This window comes from Amblyraja radiata, chromosome 29 (assembly GCF_010909765.2).
Source record: "Amblyraja radiata isolate CabotCenter1 chromosome 29, sAmbRad1.1.pri, whole genome shotgun sequence".
In the NCBI taxonomy this organism is placed as follows: domain Eukaryota; kingdom Metazoa; phylum Chordata; class Chondrichthyes; order Rajiformes; family Rajidae; genus Amblyraja; species Amblyraja radiata.
This window is the reverse complement of record NC_045984.1, coordinates 6,217,333-6,237,361: the sequence shown is the minus strand read 5'-3', so window position 1 is coordinate 6,237,361 and position 20,029 is coordinate 6,217,333. Positions and strand designations below refer to the sequence as shown.

Sequence of the window (20,029 nt, the reverse complement as noted above, 5' to 3'; positions counted from 1 at the left end):
AATGCTTTTCGATGGATGCAGGGAATGGAGATATTTTTTAGTTTTTAGAGATACAGTGCGGAAACAGGCCCTTCGGCCCACCGTGTCCACACCGACCAGCGATCCCCACACATTAACACTATACTACACATACACCAAGCCAATTAATCTACATACCTGTACGTTTTTGGAGTGTGGGAGGAAACCGAAGATCTTGGAGAAAACCCACACGGTCACGGGGAAAACATACAAACTTTGTACAGACAGCACCCATAGATGGAATCGAACCCGGGTCCCCGGCTCTGCAAGCGCTGTAAGGCAGCAACTGTATCGCTGCGCCACCCTGGCCACCCCTGCATGATATGGAGTACCTGCAGCAGAGATTACTTTAATTTGGCATCATATTCGGCACAGACATTGTTCTTTGTACACAGAGTATAGTTGGGGGCTGAGAGGGTTGAGAATTATTGTGGGGTATGTATTGTCATCTATCCTCACTGATTGTGCTCCTAAACCATAATTTCTTTCTCTGGAGGTGTTGCCACATACCCTTAAAGGGCCTGTCCCACTTGGTGATTTTTTTGGCGACTGCCGGCGTCATTGACTGAGGTATCAGGGTTGCTGAAAGATTTCGAACATTTCAAAATCCAGCGGCGACAAAAAAAATATTGCGACACTTGAGGAAACATCACGTGTCAATACGTCATCAAGCCGCGTCACGCCGCAACTTTTTCGGTGACCTGATAAGTCAATCAATGATGCCGGCAGTCGCTGAAAAAATCGCCAAGTGGTACAGGCCCATAACTCTATCTTATTTAGTCATTCCAGTTTTACATTTGAGTCTTTTTTGCACCATGCTACCAGTTTCTCATTCGCAGTTGCATTTATTGTTGTACTTAATATATTTACTCTGTGAACTTCACAAAAACAAGGACTTTCATTGTACCCTGTGAATATGTTAATAAACTAATCTGAATCTGAATCCTGGCTTGCTGAGTGTTTAGAGCTTCTTCTGTAAGTTTTTCTTACAGATTTCCAGGTTTTTTTAAATTTCCGTAGGAGTGGATGGTTTCTACTTCCAAATTTAAGCCACAGTGGTAAAGCTGCTGCCACACAGGGCCAGAGACCCTGGTTCGATCCCTAATACGGGTGCTGCCTGTGTGAGTTTTCTCCTGGTGCTCTGTTTTTCCTCCCACGATCCAAAGACGTGCAGGTTTGTAGGTTAATCTAAACTTCTAAACTGCGCCTAGTGCATAGGATGGGACAGCATATAACTAGTTTATGGGTGATCGTTAACTGGCGTGGACTCTGGACAACTCTATCTCTGAATTCTAAATACTGCCTGGACTTCATCCATCTCTGGTGTTATATTCCCCTTGTCATTAGGACTAGCCTTTGCTTTTATCCATCCTCAAAGAACTCCAGTGCTTTTGCCTGTACTGAAACTGTGAAAAGTTGAAATGGCTTGTCAGAGTAGATGCTGAGAAAATATTTCTTGCAATGAGGAACACCAGAATTAGGGGACGAATTTGAGACTTAATATGAGAAAGCTTCACTCCTTCAACATCTACAGTAAGATGCTGCAGATGTTGGACCACTGGTGGTAGCCAGTGCCATCTTATACGCTGCCATGTGCTGGAGCAGCAGGGCGAAGGCCGCGGACGCCAATAGGATTAACAAACTCGTCAAGAAGGCTGGCTCCGTCCTGGGGGCGGAGTTGGATTCATGGTAGGTGGTCTTGGAGAGGAGAATGCTCCTCAAACTGCTGAGCATCCTGGACAATACAGCTCACCCCCTCCACGACACACTGGTCAACCTCAGGTGTACCTTCAGCTACAGACTGGTTCTACCAAAATGCAGTGCAGAACGCCCCAGGAGATCCTTATTCCCTGCGGCTATCAAACTGTACAACACCCCCCCCCCCCCCCCCCCCCCCCCGTCGTGGAGTAGACTGACTCCCATCCCCCAATCTTTGCATATCCCCAATCCTTTCCACAGGACAGCAAAGAAAGTGGCACTAGCTACCACCGATTGGTAGAACAATTGCAGCATCTTACTGCAGACTTTGAAGGACCGAAGCCTTCTCCAAAGGTACAGACTCTGTCCCTTCATGTACAGGGCCTCAGCCTCCCTTGACCAGTCCAGTTTCCTGTCCAGGTATACTCCAAGGTATTTATACTCCCTGGTAAACTGCACATCCACACCGTTGATGGAAACCGGACAGGGGTGGTCGGACCGGGTTCCACTCCTCCTAAAGTCCACCACTAACTCCTTAGTCTTGTCGGTGTTGAGCTGCAGGTGATTCAGCCCACACCCCTCAACAAAGTTGTTGACTACACCTCTGTAATCAGCTTCCCTCCCACCCTCCCCTCACTGATGCAGCCCACAATTGCAGCACAATTTTGAATACTGTAATAGTATCTCCAGTTCAGTTTAATTTATTGTCACGTGTACTGAGGCACAGTGAAAAGCTTTTGTTGCGTGCTATCCAGTCAGCAGAAAGACAATACATGATTACAATCGAGCCATTTACAGCCATTTATAAATTCATGATAAGGGAATAGTGCAAGGTTTATAAGGAAACGTGAACAAGGAAAAATGAATTTTTAATTTAATTTTAATTTCAAGTTTTCGTGTACCTTGTGTGTTGGCTGACTAACTTCCCTCCGGGGACGAATAAAGCTCTATCGTATCGTGTAGCGTTTCTCTGCCTCAACTACCTGTTCTAGCAGCTCATTCCATACATCCAGTGCCCAGATAGAGTAAACAAAAATGAAATGACAGCATATAGTTCACAAAGCGTGAAATGATCCATCTCTCCGCGTCTGCACTATTCGGTCGCGACAAGGATAAATTCGCAAATAGAGGGGGGGGGGGAGGTGAGATAAGAGTAGTCGGAGCAATTGGGCAAATACCACGTCAATCAGAGAATGGGGGCGGAAGTAGCAAACGGATTGAACAGCGGTTTAAGTAGGATTGGAAGTAGAACTGGAGTCAGCAACTAGAGGATTAGGAGGCGCTTTGTCAACAGCGGCGCGGGCTGGGATTCTGCACTGTACGCTGCTTTCTTCCAGCGTAGAGCACAGGGTGCATTGAAATAAACTAGACCCTTAGAGCACAGGGTGCATTGAAATAAACTGGACCCTTAGAGCACAGGGTGCATTGAAATCAACGGGACCCATTGCAAAAATGCCATCCTTGCGACAGCGCTTTGAGAAGTTCCTGGACGAGAAGAACTTCTTAACCAACATGCTCGACAAGATTGAGAAGAAGACGGGCATGCGTAAATACCATCTGGCCGCAGGTGGGTAACAGATGCTCGCTCAGCCTCTTTTATTTTTGTTTATTGAAAGCAAACGCGTTTGCAATCCTGCAATTTGAGAACGTGTAGGAAGGAACAGCAGATGCGGGTTTGTGCCAAAGATACACGCAAAAAGTGCTGGAGTAACAGGCAGCATCTCTTGATAAAAAGGATAGGTGCGGTTTCGGATCGGAACCCTTCTTCAGACTTGAACATGTATTGTTTCAATTAAAACATGTCCTGGTGCAATGTTAGGGCATGTCTGTGTTCAGTAATAAATACTTCACGTCGGTCAGTTTCATGGTAATTCGCCTGTCGGGTCCACGTGAAAGTTTGATTTCAGTTTTAGACTTTTTTTAACTTGTAGTTTGCGTGTTTGATTAGTGAATCTACATGTTAATTTTAACTCAACTCGCCTACCACATTCACCAAGCACCCGGTGTTGGTGGTTTAAACCTCGGTTACAGCACACTGTCACTGAACAAATTTTGATCAGAATAAGGCATAAGTATTTTCAAGGGCGACAACATGTGAAATAATTATTACTTTTTTTTGAGGGGGGGGGGGGGGGGTATTGTTAACCAGCTTAAAGCAATTGGTTAAAGCGTAGACTGTTATTTATTAATAAAATGAAGGTGAAAGAACACGTTGACTGGTTTAGTTTTTCCAACTTAAACATACCCATTCGGTTAAAATTAAAAATGGCCTTTCCATTGGTCATGAAAATGACTTGATTAATTCTCGTCTGAAGATATACATGAAGTGCACTTTTGTGCGTGACCAAGAAAGGGATTGATGGAAAATGGAATTGGAAAAAGATAGTTCTATTAATGTCTAGACCAAACCCATATTTTATAAATAAATTCAATTTGGAGATTTCAGTGGAATGTGTGAACCAAAGTGTAATTGGATTACAAGTGAAACACAATGTGCTGGAGGAATTCAGCAGGTTATAGAGTGGTACAGACAGTGTTGGCTCTTCAGCCCAACTTGCCCACGCTGGCCAACATGTCCCAGCTACACTAGTCCCACCTGCCAGCATGTGGCCTATATCTCTCCAATCCTGTCCTATCCACGTACCTGTCTAACTGTTTTTTAAATGTTGGGATTGTACCTGCCTCGACTACCTCCTCTGGCAGCTTGTTCCATACACCCACCACCCTTTGTTTGAAAAAGATTACTCTTCAGATTGCTATTAAATGTTTTCTCCTTCACCTTTAACCTATGGTCCACGATTCATCTGTGCATCTACCCAATGTATTCCTCTCATGATCTTAAACATCTTTATAAGACCTCCCCCTCATCCTCCTGCACTCCAAGGAGTCCTAGCCTGCCCAACCTCTGCCTTTAGCTCCAACCCTCCAGTCCAGGCAACACCTTCATTAAAATGTTGGGCGTCATCTAAGGAGGGAATGGACAGATTACATTGGGGGTTGGTGGCCTTCTTCAAGAAGCTGCCTGACCTTTGCCCCCCTTAATTCCATGTGTGTGTATCTCTTTTTGTTTTTGAATAAGTCTCAATGCATCCCAGTCTGAAACATGGAGCATGGGAGGTGACATGGATCAGAGACTAATTGGCCTACTTTGTACAATGCTGTGACTTTTGAGACCATTATCAGGTTTGATTTAACACCTCGTGAATGCAATGGGATTTCTTTAAGAATAACATTATTATAAAAGTGTCTGCTTTGGCATTCAACTCAAATTCCTTCACTGTTTCACAAACTTGCTCAATCTAACTGGACCATTATATCTTCCATTTTCAACACTGACTGAAATGCCCAAGGTACAAACAAGGATCTACAGATGTTAGCTTATATATATTTTTCGAAAGACCTTGCTGGAGTAACCTGGCAGGTCAGGTGATATCTCTGGAGAAAATGGATAGGTGGCATTTTAGATTGGGAACCTTCCTTAGACTGTGCCAAATTTAAAAATCTTTCCTTTTCAAATCCAGAATCATCTTTGACTCCTAAGTAGCAAAATATTTATGCTGGTGCTCGAGTGTGTGACTTTTCAGTTTGAATGCAAAACAAGTATTTACCTTTTTGTATACTTTAACAAATGCATCAGTTCAACTCTCAGAAATTTGCAGGCCTTCTAGCATTATTTTCACATGTAATTTTGGGGAAGGCTCATTAGTTGATGTTGTCCAGCAAGTGGATCATTAAATTATTTTTTTTGTTGATCCATACTTGAAAGAGCATTTAATTTTGGAGCTGTATCTTACAAAGACGTGCGGGTTCGTAGGTTAATTGGCTTCTAAACATTGCCACTAGTGTGTAGGATGCAAAAGAGGATTAACATGGAATTAGTATGAATGGGAGATCGATGGTTGGTATAGACTCAGTGGGCTGAAGGGCCCGTTTCAACACTGCATCTCTAAACAAAATAACCAAATCAGAAATGAATAACAGTTTAGATATTCTGGGGGAAATTGCTTACCTTGATTCGCAAGAATCATCTACTGTGTTTCTTTTTGTATGAATTAAGAGACATGTATTTCAATGAAATCCATTAATATATGGGTTGCAGATCTATCTTGTGAGAAGAACCCAAATTTTCTTGATGTCTAAAAACTTTGATATATTTTTAACAATAGTTTTCACTAATTTGAATCTAAAGTTCCAATATATAATTCATAACGGGAAATTAAAACTTTAGCTTTCATGGTTGCTTGGCATATTTCTGGACACTGAATTGGCAGAATACTTGGTATATAACTTTTTATACTTGGTGTTTAACTTTTGTCCCTTGTGCATATATATCATTACAAAAAGTTGTATATCATGGTGTCATTGAATCAATCCTAAATTGTAACATTTTAATGTTGCCAGTCAACCTTCCAGAAATAGATGATTTAAGTCCTTTGAATACATGTTTCACTTCTCGTACAAATGAACTGTTTGCATTGTTACACAAGGCTAGGGGCGTTGTGTTCTAAGAGTTGGTAGTCTACCTAGCTTTTATTTCATAAGAATATTTTGTTCTTGGCAGTATTTGTGCCAGTGACGCAATTGGAGAACTGTCGCCTTAAGCCCCTGTCCCATGATGCGAGTTTACCCAAGAGCTTTCCCGAGGTTAAAAAAAATCAAACTCGTGGTACTTCACCACGACTATTTTTTTTTTATTCTTGGAAATTTTTCACACTGTTGAAAAAACTTCACGAGTTTCCGCGTTTCCCGAGTACCTGCCGTTAGCATTACGAGCCGCTACGAGACATCCACGAGCTCCGACGTACCCGCTACGTACATTCTACGTACTTACCACGAGTTTGATTTTTTTTAAACTCTGGAGAGCTCTTGGGTAAACTCGCATCGTGGGACAGGGCCTTAACTATTCCAGCAACCTGGGTTCAATCCCAATCTCCCAATGTTTGTGTGGATTTGCCATGTTCTCTCTGCGATATGTTTTCTGCTCATAGCCTAAAGGTGTCCAGGTGAAAGGTTAATTGGCCACTGTAAATTGCTTCAAGTATGAGGTCAAGTGGTTTTAAAACTTGGGGAAGTCCATAGGAATCTGTGGGGAATACAAAATGGTGATTGTGTGAATGGGTGCTCAATTGTCAGTGTGGATGTGGTGGGTGGCAGGGCCTGTTACTGTTGTATGACTTTATATTCAACAGTGCCTGTGGTAATTGTATTAATGTGGTACAACAAGGGACCAAGTACATATACCAACTCTGTAAAATCATCAAAAGGATGGGTTAACCATTGTTGGTGTCCTCTATCAAGCCAATGTCGAGGCACTGGTTACACTTGGTTGGCTTTGTTATACAGGCCATCTCGCTTGCATGACCATCACCTTTCACGGTGAATGGCAGGCCTCTGGAGGATATTGTAGAGCAGAGGGATCTAGGAGTGGAGATATAGAAAATTACGTCACTAAATGGTCACGAGGGCTTTCGACGCATTGATCATCAGTGAGAGTATTGAGTGTAGATGTTGGATGGTTATGTTACAGTTGTACAAGACATTGGTAAGGCCACATTTGGAGTATGGTGTTCAGTATTATAAGAAAGATGTTGTTAAGCTGGAAAGGATGCAGAGAAGAATTACAAGGATGTTGCCAGGACTTGAGAGCCTGAACTATAGTGAAAGGTTGAGCGGGCTAGCACTTTATTCCTTGGAGTGCAAGAGGTTGAGGGGTGATCTTGTGAAGATCACAAGGGGAATAGCTAGGGTTAATGCATAGTCTTTTACCCAGAGTATTGAAATCAAGAACTGGAGGACATAGGTTTAAGGTGAGGAGGAAAAGATGACACAAAGCTGACTGTCTGATCTGGGTGTTAATGCAATAACATGCGGATGGATTAAGGACTTTCTAACAGATCGCCCACAGACTGTCAGGATGGGGTCCAATTACTCCCCAGTCCTGACGCTCAGCACAGGAGCGCCACAAGGTTGTGTGCTGAGTCCCATTTTGTACACAATATACACTTATGATTGTATACCAACACACAGTACAAATAGGATCATTAAGTTTGCGGACGACACGACTGTGGTGGGACTGATAAACAACAACGACCAGTCTGCCTACAGGGATGAAGTCCAAAAACTGACTGTCTGGTGTACCTAGAACAACCTGGTACTCAATCCATCGAAGACAAAAGAGCTGGTCGTTGACTTCTGGAGGAAGAGGAGAGAGGAACCTGCTCCTTTATACATCAAAGGAGACATGGTGGAGAGAGTCACTGGCTTTAAGTTCCTGGGAATAAACATCTCCCAGGACCTTAAATGGCAAATGAACACCGTCACTCTCGTGAAGAAGTCACATCAGCGGCTGTATTTCCTGAGGCCTCTGCGGAGAGCAAACGTCTCACAGCCGCTGCTGTTGTCCTTCTACCGATGCGCCGTGGAGAGTATCCTCTCCTATGGAATCCTGGTGTGGTTTGCTAGCTGTACTGTGGCTGAGAGGAGGGCTTTGCAGGGAATTATAAAAACTGCGCAGAACATTACAAACGCCCAACTGCCCTCCTTGGATGACATATATAGGGCCCGATGCTTGCGCCGGGCCACAAATATCAAGCAGGACACATCCCACCCTGCCAACCACCTTTTTACTCTGCTACCCTCTGGGAGGCGATTCAGGACTCTGAAGGCTCGCACCGGTAGACTAAAGAATAGTTTCTACCCATGTGCGATAAAAGAGCTAAATTCCAACAGAGAATGCTGGGGAAGCAAAATGTAATTCTAAGAAATGCCGCCAAATTCTTTTAAATTCTTTTAAAATACCTATTTATTTTTTACTAATAAGTGTACATATGTGTCAATGGTTGTCGTGTTTGTATTTTTTTAACCGGAGGAGATGTAATGGAATTTCGTTGCACAGTATTGAGCAATGACAATAAACGTATTCATTCAGCGTGAACTGTGAGGAGGATGCTATGAGAATGCAGGGTGACTTGGACAGGCTGGGGGAGTGGGCAGATGAAGTTTAATGTGGATAAATGTGAGGTTATCCACTTTGGTATCAAAAACAGGATGGCAGATTACTATCTAAAAGGGGAAGTACAACGGGATCTGGGGGTCCTTGTTCATCAGTCTATGAAAGTAAGCATGCAGGTGCAGCAGGCAGTGAAGAAAGCAAATGGCATGTTGGCCTTTATAACAAGAGGAATTGAATATAGGAACAAAGAGGTCCTTCTGCAGTTGTACAGAGCCCTGGTGAGACCACACCTGGAGTATTGTGTGCAGTTTTAGTCTCCTAATTTGAGAAAGGACATTCTTGCTATTGAGGGAATGCAGCGTAGGTTTACAAGATTAATTCCCAGGATGGCGGGACTGTCATATGCTGAATGAATGGAGCTGCTGGGCTTGTACACTCTGGAGTTTGGAAGGATGAGAGGGAATCTTATTGAAACTTGCAAGATTGTTAAGGGTTTGGACACGCTAGAGGCAGGAAGCATGTTCCCGATGTTGGGGGAGTCCAGAACCAGGGGCCACAGTTTATGAATAAGGGGTAAGCCATTTAGAACGGAGATGAGGAAACACTTTTTCTCACAGAGAGTGGTGAGTCTGTGGAATTCTCTGCATCAGAGGGCGGTGGTGGCTGGTTGTCTGGATACTTTCAAGAGAGAGCTAGATAGGGCTCTTAAAGATAGCGGAGTCAGGGGATATGGGGTGAAGGAAGGAACGGGGTACTGATTGGGGATGATCAGCCATGATCACATTGAATGGCGGTGCTGACTCGAAGGGCCGAATGGCCTACTCCTGCACCTATTGTCTATTTATTTAATTTTAATTTTATTAGAAGTAATTGTACAAGGATAAAACGTTCGGCATCTACAATTATTGTACAGCTTCATTTTTAACCTTAATCACCTAAATTAAAAAGAAAAGAAACAAAGGGAGAACAAGAAAAGAAGAAAGGAAAAAAATGAAGGGATAAAATAGAAAAGAATGCGAAAAAGACCCCATACGCTACCAAAGCAGTGCAGCAGAAGGAAAGAGGAATAAGAAAAGATGGAGATATACCTTGCCCCCCCCCCCTCACCCATCGTAGCATCGGATTTAGATTTAAATTTGTGTTCCACCATACTATTGTTGTAAAAATTCAGTAAAGGGTATCCATGTCTCAAGAAATTGATCTGTTTTTTCTGCCAAGACGACCCTAATGTTTTCCAAATGTAGTGTCTCAGACATATCTGTAATCCACATCTTCACTGTGGGGACTGTTGTCTGTTTCCAAAATGTAAGTACCTGTATTAATTTTTTTGCCATTATTAGGCCATAGTTGAGGAAACGTCTTTGAAATATCGTTAGCTTAGAACAGGCCTCTGACATACCTATTATGATCAGTTTGCACTTGGTCTAGTAACATTTAAAATACATTTGGAGAGGTATGTGGGTGGGGAAAGTTTCGAAGGATATGGGCCAAATGCAGAAGAGTGAGGATTAGTGGAGAGGGGGCATCTTTGGTCAGCATGGGGAAATTGGAAATGACCTATTTTCATGCTGTTTGACTCCATGACCAGGCTCCTAAAACTGTCCTCTGTCATAGAAGAGAACCCAGACCAATAGTATCAGGAGTAAGCCACCACACTTGAGCTTCCTCTTCAAAAAAAAAAAGGAGCCAATTCTCCATAACCTTCTATTCTTCAATCTTTCAAATAATCTATCTCCACCTTGTATATCCTATAATCTAGCTTCTAACATCTTCTGAGCCATATATCTATAAATTTGCTACCTTCTCTTAAAGCCATTTCTATGCACCTCTATTTTAAAATACTAGTTTTTTACTATGCTTCCTTGTTCAAGACCATCACATAGGAAAGGGTTTGAATGTGCTTGAAGCTTCCTTGAAGAAATGTAACCACCCCACAACCTCCTGGAGATCTCTGGCCCATGTGGTGGTGAATCTGTTCAATTCATTGCCACAGTCTGCCGTGGAGGACAAGTTAATGGATATTTTTATGGCGGAGGTTGACAGATTTTTGATTAGTATAGGCGTCGGGGGTTATGGGGAGAGGGCAGGAGAATGGGTTTGAGGGGGAAAGATAGATCAGCCATGATTGAATGGCAGAGTAGACTTGATGGGCCGAATGGCCTAATTCTGCTCCTACAACTCATGACCAAATGGCCCAATGCCATTGGACATCTCTTCCCCTAAGTGGGAGGCCTCCAGGTCCCATGTTAGCCTGGCAGCCATTTGAGAACTCATTAAACCAGAGTGGAAGCAAGATGTCTTCCATCCCAAGAATACATTTGCTTCTGTGAATTCTCAACTTGAAGTGTGCCCATCACATGTCGAACTAACTGGACCATTTTCAGGTTTATTGAACAAAAGCAAAGTGCTGGCAGAACTCAACGGGTCAGGTAGTATCTGTGGAGAGAATGGACAGGATGTATGACATTTTGGGCCAGGACCCTTCATCGTACTCCGGCTGGGTCCTGACCTGAAACGTAGTCTATCCATTTCCTTTGCGGAGGCTGCCTGACCTGTTCAGTTCTTCCAGTCTTTTGTGTCAGAGTCTTGCAGAGTGGAAAAACTTTGGCCCAACTTGCCCAGACCAGCCAACGTGTCTCATCTACACTAGTCTCACCTGCCTGCGTTTGCCCCTTACCCCTCTAAACCTGTCCTATCCATGTACCTGTCTAAATGTTTCTTAAAGATTGCGATAGTACCTGCTTCAACTACCACCTCCGCAGCTCGTTCCACACACCAACCCCACTTTGTGTGTGTGTGTGTTTTTTATTTTCCCCCAAGATTCCAGCATCTGAAGTATATTGATTCTGTTTTATTTAAATGGTTTTCAACTGGTTTTCAACTGCGAGTAAGTCATTAAGTCATCCAGTAAAGTTGCTTAATTTTAATTGCATGAGTAACCTATGTAAATGTGTTCAAATTTGTACTTTGGTGCTTTGCAACATTTGTATGTGTTGCCCAAGGTGATCTTCATTCTAGATCCAGAGTGCAGTACACCAAGCTAATATTCACACTGAACTTGAAGCACAAATGCAGAAAGGTTAGTGCTTTTCAAAAAGCAGTTGCCCTCTTGTTTGGCTGAATTGTGCAGTTGGTAACCTCCATGTCAGGAACGATCACAGCTTTTGCACTTTGACCCAAATGTCTCCGAGCAGATCCCGTAAAGGTATTAAAGTTTAATATAATTTACGATCTTTGCCAATAATTTCCAACATTTACAACCCCTGCCTTTGTTTTTGAACAAATGGCCTCCACTGCTAGAGAGAAGGAAGCGTTTGTGGTGGGACAAACTTATTTCACTTCTTGGTTTCAAATTGCAAAAGAAGAAAGAAAGGAGTCACGAGGGCAATCCTGTGATCCTGTGATCGGCACTGTTTGCTTTGGCAGCAACAGTGATCTCTTTACTATGACTGTTTGCTTTTTCAGCCATCTGCCCTCCAATGTTTAATTATGGCATGCATTTTATTTGGATACTTAATTTTGTGCTGGAACAGAGCGTCGCAGTAACAAAAGGGCGCACATTGCTGGAGTAACTCAGCGGGTCAGGCAACATCTCTGGAGAATGTGGGTGGGTGATGTTTTGGTTCAGTACCCTTCATCAGACTTTCTCTACAGATGCTATCTGACTGTTGAGTTACTTCAGCACTGTGTCCCGTTTTCTGTGTGCTTTTAAAAAAAAAAACCCATCTATGGTTCATTGTTTCTATATCTCAGTAACAAGACTGAACAAAGGCTCTCCCTGTGTTACACATGCCCAAGTTGTAGGCTTGTAGAAGTTATAGGAGCAGAATTAGGCCATTCGGCCCATCACATCTATTGCTGATCTATCTTCCTCTGTCAACCCCATTCTCCTGCCTGCTCCCCATAATCCCTGACACCCATACTAATCAAGAACCTGTCAATCTCCACTGTAAAAAATATCCATTGATTTGGCCTAAACAGCTGTCTGTGGCAATGAATTCCACAGATGTGCTACCCTCTGACTAAAGAAATTCCTCTGCATCTCCTTTCTAGAGGTATGTCCTTTTACTCTGAGGCTATTGCCTCTGCTCCTAGATTCTCCTACTAGTGGAATCATCCTCTCCATATCCACTCTATCCAGGTCTTTGACTATTCGATGTGTTTCAATTAGGTCCCCAGCGAGTACTTGCCCAGTGCAGTCAAACGCTCATCATATGTAAACCCAATCACTCTTGGGATCATTCTTGTAAGCCTCCTCTGGACCCTTTCCAAAGCCAGCACATCCTCTGATATGGGGGTCTAAAACTGCTCATAATAGCAGTTCCAACTGCTCCAAGTTTGATCTGACCAGTGCCTTACAAAGCCTCAGCATTACATGTGCGGGAAGAAACTGCAGATGCTGATTTAAACTGAAGATAGACGCAAAAGTCTGGAGTAGACTGCTGTTTTTATATTCTAGTCCTCTCAAAATAAATGCTGCTATTTCATTTGTCTTCCTTACTACTGATAATATATGTGACTCCAATCAATGTGAAATTCAAGTGGGAGCCAGTCTTGGGGGTGGTTGTAAACTTGTTTACATGTAACCTCCTCGTAGTAATCAGACATCATCTCCAAGAACTCGGGCTGCCAGTTTCACCGTGGGAGGCCACAAAGTTGCTTTGGAAATTAACAAGCAGTTGCTTCCTTTGATACTTGTGTAACAATAATCTGTTCAAAGGTATCAAAGGTCAAAGGTATTTTATTGGTCACATTCACATACACCTAGGTGTAGTGAAGTGAAATGCTTCTTGCCATTTTGCAGCACATAAAAAAGGAATACAGACGTAACATTAATAAGAGTTTTAAACATAAAGAACATCCCCCCACAATGGTTGGACCAGGTAACAAGAGAGAATGTTTAATTCTCACACGTATTGAAAGGGAACAATGAAATTCTTCCTTGCAGCAGCGTGACAGGCCTGTAAACATAGTTTTGAATAGATAACATACATAATAAAGCAAACACAGTTCAATCATTAAAAAAACCTAATTAGTGCAAAACAAATGCTTGAAGCCCCTAAAATGGTTCATAGTTTAGTTGGTGTTCAAATGCAGGATTGTTTAGATTAGAGATACAGCGCAGCAACAGGCCCTTCGGCCTACTGAGTCCATACCAACCAGCCATCACCCATACAGGGGTTTTACAGTACACTCTCTGGCTGAAGACATTCCTCCTCGTCTCCATTCTAAAGGTAGATCCTTTTAGTCTAAAGTTGTGCCCTCTGGTCCTAGACTCTTAAAGGCCTGTCCATTTGGGCATCATCTGCGCGTCACGCAGGTGGTGTGCAAACATTTTGTGAATCCCAAAATCCTGGGGCGCCGCGCGCGACCACGCGTCACTGCTTACGCCACAAGGCCTCACCACGCGCCATGCCCGCGTAATGCACGCCATGTGCACGTCACGGCACTCTTGTCGTGCATCGTGACGCATAAATTATGTCACGCAAATGACGCCCAAGTGGGACAGGCACTTTACTACTAAAAACGTCCTCTCCTTATCCACTCTATCTAGGCCTTTCTTACTAAAATAATTAGTTTAGGATGCCTTTGATGCCACGTTGTCGGTCATATGTTATTCTGCATTTTGTGCATCTTATACCAGAGTTGTACTGGTACAAGAGTTCCACATTTGAGACTTTAGGAAATATTAGGGCAAATTTTTAACTGTTCACAACTACTTGTGCTTCAATCAAATCATATCCACCAAAGAGCTGTTACTATCAGAGGTTCTGCACCTGGCCTGGCCTGAATAGATAGATAGATAGATATAATTTATTGCCACACAACCAGGGTTGGTGGAAAGTTGGGTTGTCAGCAGCAGTACAATAATAAAGAACACACAATAAAACTGTAACACAAACATCCACCACAGCATTCATCACTGGTGGAAGGCACAAAAATTTGGCCAGTCCTCCTCCATTTCCCCCCCGTGTACAGGACCATAGTCCAGTCAGTCCAGGATCGGCTCTTCCTCACCGGAGACCGCGGCTTTAGATTGTTGTAGGCCGCAGGCCGGCGGTCGAGATTTAAAATCCCCGCCGCAGCCAGAAGCACCGTAGACTGCAGGGCCGGCGGTCGAAGCTCCCCTCCAGGGGTGATGGTAAGTCCTTGCCGCACCCGCGGTAGAAGTTGGCCGCGGGCCGGCAGTGATGGCTTCTTCTTCCCCCGGGTCCCCCACGAGGGATCCCGGGCTGTAGACGCCGCACCAGCTGGAGCTCTGCAGACCGCGACTTCAGGCTGCCAGCTGCCCCGGGCCAGCGAAACGGAGCGCTCCCCTCCAGCGAGGGCTCACCCGCTCCACGCCGAGAGTCCACGCTGCGCCCGCCGCTGAAGCCCCGGGCGTGTCTCCGGGAAAGGCCGCGTCGATCCTTGATGTTAGGCCACGGGGGAGGCGACCTGGAAAAAGTCGCCTCTCCATGGAGGAGGCGACCGAAGCGGTTTCCCCCTCACCCCCCACACCACCCCCCACACAAAACACACGAAGAAACACAAAATACACACTTTAAAACATACTAAAAAAATTTAAAAAGCTGGAAAAACTGACGCGCTGCTGACATGGCTGCACACAGAGGAGCGCCCCCTACAGCTAGATGACTGATTCTGTCGGCTAAGTTACTCCAGCACTTTGTGTCGTTTCACTTTAATACTAGGCGCCGTTGCCACTGGTCTGCACCAGCGAGCTCTTCTTCACCGATTCACACGACTGTTGTTGCGGCTCATATTGTCGCCCCTGGGGACTGATGAGCATGTATCTATGTGTGGGTGTATAGCTCTAGTACATAATAATCAAGGATTTTGAGACTACAGAATTGGAGGTGCACAAAGCTTTCAAGTTTGGAAGAAGAGATGGGGGATGTCAAGGCTATAAATTTAATTTGGTTTGATGCTAGGCGGGTGAAAGCCAATGCATGTTAGTATAGTTTATTGTAAAGTGTACCGAGGTACAGTGAAAAGCTTTTGTTGCATGTTAACCAGTCAGCAAAAAGATACATGTGAAGAGATACATGATAAGGGAATAACGTTTAGTGCAAAGTAAAGCCAGCAAAGTCCGAGGGTCACCATAGAGTCTAAAGATAGTCAGTGCAAACCTGATGGGTCAAGAGACCCGTTTCCATGCTGGATCTCCCAGACTTTTACGTTCTCCTGGAGTCAGTATGGATGGAGAGCATGTCCCAGTTTATTTTGGTCTTGCAGTAGATGTCAATAATTAACGTGACCCACTGGTTTTAATTGCACCACCTCAGTGTCTTTGTTCACATGAATATTGTATGCTGTTCCCATGTAGAGTTGAAATGGCTCAGTTGCTCCTGCACCAACTTCTTGGTTTGAATGCATCCAATGGATGTGTGTTCCATTGAATTGAACTTGTTTGATGTGAAGTGCATCGTTACCAGCTGCCACTTAGAATGTGACCTTGTCTGTGTTTGCACAACTTGTTTATTCACTCTGTGAACTTGGGACATCCTCTTCATTATACACAGTTTGTAGAAAACGTTCTCCAATCCACATTGCCCTTGTTTATATCCATAGATGGAGTATTTTTCAACAACTTTTCTGTTGCAATCTACAACAATTGCAACCTTTGAAAGCAATCGTGACTCTATTCTCAGCACTTTCCCGCATATACTGACTAGCAGATGTGCAGTTGTTAACAACAGACTGAACACCAACAGTTTAAAGTGGAAGTTTAAACAAAAATAAGAGAATGAGAAAAGACTGCAGCGTTTGTAAAAAAAAATAAAATAAAGCCCCTGTCCCACGTAGGAGACCTAAACAGCAACCTCTGGTGACCTTGCCCGCCGCCCAAGGTTTCCATGAGATCACCGGAGGTTTTGGCCACTCTCCCTAATGGTCGAAAGTGGTTTCCGCGTTGTCGAGGCTTCATCTAGGTTGCTGCTATTTTTTCATCATGATTAAAACCGGCCTCGACTAAAAATAGGTTGCCATTTTAAAAATCGATAATTTTTTAGTCGCAGGTCTAGTTGAAGCCGGTTTTCTTCATAATCGAGGCCAGTTTTAATCATGATGAAAAAATAGCAGCGACCTAGATGAAGCCTTGACCACGCGGTTTTCAACATATGCGTGGTAGGAGGTTGCAAGTCATCTCGACCTTGATTATTTTATTTTTTTGGGTGGCGGCAAGGCCACCAGAGGTTGCAGTTTAGGTCTCCTATGTGGGGCCGGGGCTTTAATCCAATGGGTATACATATGGCAAACGGATTGTAAGAGGAAAGGAGGGGCTAATAAGAAACCAGAAAGAGATTTGCCACTGACGGTAGAATGAGTGGCTGAGCTATTACTAAATTAATACTTTGGTCATCATCACCAAGGGAGAAGGCTCATTGGAGTCCCGTCAAAGGAAGCAATAATTGATTCTGGTTAGATAGGATTTCATAAACGTCTTAAAAATTACAACTGATGGGATAAATCATTTGAACCAGATCAAATGCATCCTGGGTTATTGAGAGGACAAAGGGAAGAACTTGTTTTAAAGAGATACAGCACGGCAACAGGCCATTCGGCCCACTGAGTCCGTGCCGACCAGCGATCACCATACGTAATGCTATCCTACCCACTTGGGGAAATTTACAATATTACAATATAACCTGTTCCTTTTCTCCAGAGATGCTGCCTGACCTGCTGAATTACTCCAGCATTTTTGTCTACCCATCTCTATCATTGAAATATTAAATATGCAAGGAGACTGACGATTACTTTTAACCCTGTGGCTGATCTTTACAATTGGGCAAGAGCGCTACTTAAGATGTTCTCTAAATGTGTTACTGTATGTGTCGATCTCTGTTTGAGAGATCCTTTTATTGTTCTGATCTCACTGATCTTTATGCTTTTTCTCTCTAGGTTCAATTACTACCCTTGGCCTATATCTTGTGTTTGGATATGGAGCATCTCTGTTATGCAATTTGATTGGTTTTGTATATCCAGCTTATTTTTCGTGAGTATAAACTTTGTGGAGAATGTTTCCCTCAAATAACATTGTGCATGATCTGATTTCCTTGACCCAACTATTTTCAATTGTGAGTCCATTCTTTGCTTCAGTCCAAGAGTTTAGTTTTCCAGCCTCCATTGATAGAATTGCATTATTAAAATCTGCACAGTACTTTATTAGACTTTAGAGATACAGTGTAGAAACAGGGCCCTTCGGCCCACCGAGTCCATGCCGACCAGCATCCCGTACACTAGCACTGTCCTACACACAATGTACAGAAGTCAACAAGCCGACAAACCTGTTCACCTGTGGAGTGGGGGAGGAAACCAGAGCACCCTGAGAACGTCCATGTAGTCCCGGGGAGAATGTACAATCTCTGTACCTATAGCACCAATTGTCAGGAGAGAACCCGGAACTCTGGTGCTCTAATGCCCCTGTCCCACTTGGGAAACCTGAACGGAAACCTCTGGAGACCTTGCGCCCCACCCAAGGTTTCTGTGCGGTTCTCGGAGGTTTTTGTCCATCTCCCTACCTGCTTCCACTACCTGCAACCTCCGGGAACCGCACGGAAACCTTTGGGTGGGGTGCAAAGTCTCCAGAGGTTTCCGTTCAGGTTTCCTAAGTGGGACAGGGGCAGAGGCAGCAAATCTTTGTTGTGCCACTGTGTCTCCGTAGTTGTCAAACATATGCATTGCAAACAGGATTGTTGGCTCTGACTATCCATGCCTACAACTTGTGTAGGGAGGAACTGCAGATGTTGGATTAAATCGAAGATAGACACAAAATGCTGGAGTAACTGTTTTGGGGAAGGGTCTTCGACCCAAAACATTACCCATTCCTTCTCTCCGGAGACGCTGCCTGTCCCGCTGAGTTACTCCAGCATTTTGTGTCCATCTTTCATACACGTTTGTTATCCATCAACAAAGTTAGCAAAATTATTCAGGCTACTAATGCACAACAATATCCGAGTCAGCCCTTGGTCACAATTGAAACCTCAAAAACAAACATCTGAAACTGGGATGCGTTTGACTATTTTTAAGGCCACTTGCAAGTGAGCAACATGCTTAAACTAGTCTTTAGATTTTGAAGCATGCTTTAATTATCACAGAGATTAACATTTTTTAAATGTACGGGAATGTATTGTAGATGACTGGTTTTCTTTTTTTTTCTTTTCAATGACAGCAATGTCTTCTCAGTTCCGAGTCCTTCAGCATGGAAACAAGCCCTATGTTCCACGCCGACAATTGACCCGTTCACACTAGTTCTATGTTATCCCACTTTATCATCCACTCCCAACACACTGGGGGCTATTTAAAGGCCATTTAACCTACAAACCTGCAAGTCTTTGGGACGTGGGAGGAAACCCACACAGTCGGAGGGAGAATGTGCAAACTCCAGACAGTCAGCACCTGAGGTCAGGGTTGAGTCGAGGTTTCTGGCATTGAGATGGCAGTGGTTCCCACTATTCTGTTGATTGCCTTAAGAGACATTTGGCTGTTAGTTCTAACCTGTTTTACTTGTCTACTCTGCAAGGCTAGAAGCTACTGCTGCCACAGTACTGTTGCATTACTGAGGTAGTGTGTGGATCAGCATTAATTTGACTACTTTGGCACTGTGTAAACCAGTGTTGTATCAAACCTAGCCAGAATGCGTATGAATTCTAAAGCTTGAAATTTGTTTTAACTCCAGCCCTTTTGCCTGCTTATAATTTAATAGGCGTAAATAAAGACAGTGTTGAAGTAACTCCGTGAGTCGGGCAGCATCTGTGGAGAACATTTATAGGTGACGTTTCAGGTTGGGACCTTTCTTCAGATCCTTTAGAAGGGACCCGACCCCAAACATCATTGATCCATCTTCTCCAGAGAAGCTGCCTGCCCCACTGAGTTACTCTTACACTGTCTTTCTTTGCAAACCTGCATCTGTGGTTCCTTGTGTCCACACTTGGTATGCGTACTGCTTTCAGTGACTACAAGTTCTTTATCAATGCTCCTGGGGTGTTGGGTCAATCCTGCTCATTCTATACTTGCTACAGTTTACCTTGAGGTCCATAATTTAACACTAATGGGGAGCAGTATGATTTATCGTTGCCTCTCTACGGTATTAATAGCTGCCAGTGTTAACTCGTCACAGAAGTTAAGTCACTGTCCTAGCCATTACAGCTCAGGAACAGGCTATTTGGTTCAGTGAACTTCATGCTGGCCAGTCCCACTTATCAGTTCATTTTCCTATGAGTATTTCAATTGACTGGCTGCTAATTATGACCAAATGGGACATGGATAAACTTGGCAAATATGCAATTAAACCCATTTGAATATTGTCTTTCCACACAATTGCTTTGGATGCAGTTGATGTGCACTGCCTCCATTTTGATG

At 43.7% G+C, this 20,029-nt stretch overlaps 1 protein-coding gene across 3 annotated transcripts in view; it reads left to right on the top strand.

The window, feature by feature from the left end:
• Nucleotides 1-2,637: 2,637 nt before the first annotated feature.
• reep6 (receptor accessory protein 6) overlaps nt 2,638-20,029 on the top strand; it is a 34,828-nt gene continuing 17,436 nt past the window's right edge. Inside the window, exons 1-3 of one of the 3 annotated variants that reach the window (XM_033046483.1) lie at nt 2,638-3,066; nt 3,102-3,283; nt 17,570-17,663. In XM_033046483.1, coding sequence (XP_032902374.1) covers nt 3,169-3,283; nt 17,570-17,663 — 209 coding nt within the window. In that variant the 5' untranslated portion in view covers nt 2,638-3,066; nt 3,102-3,168. Of the gene's footprint in view, nt 3,284-17,569; nt 17,664-20,029 lie in introns of all 3 variants that reach the window. The other 2 variants (XM_033046486.1, XM_033046485.1) reach the window with 2 other exon arrangements.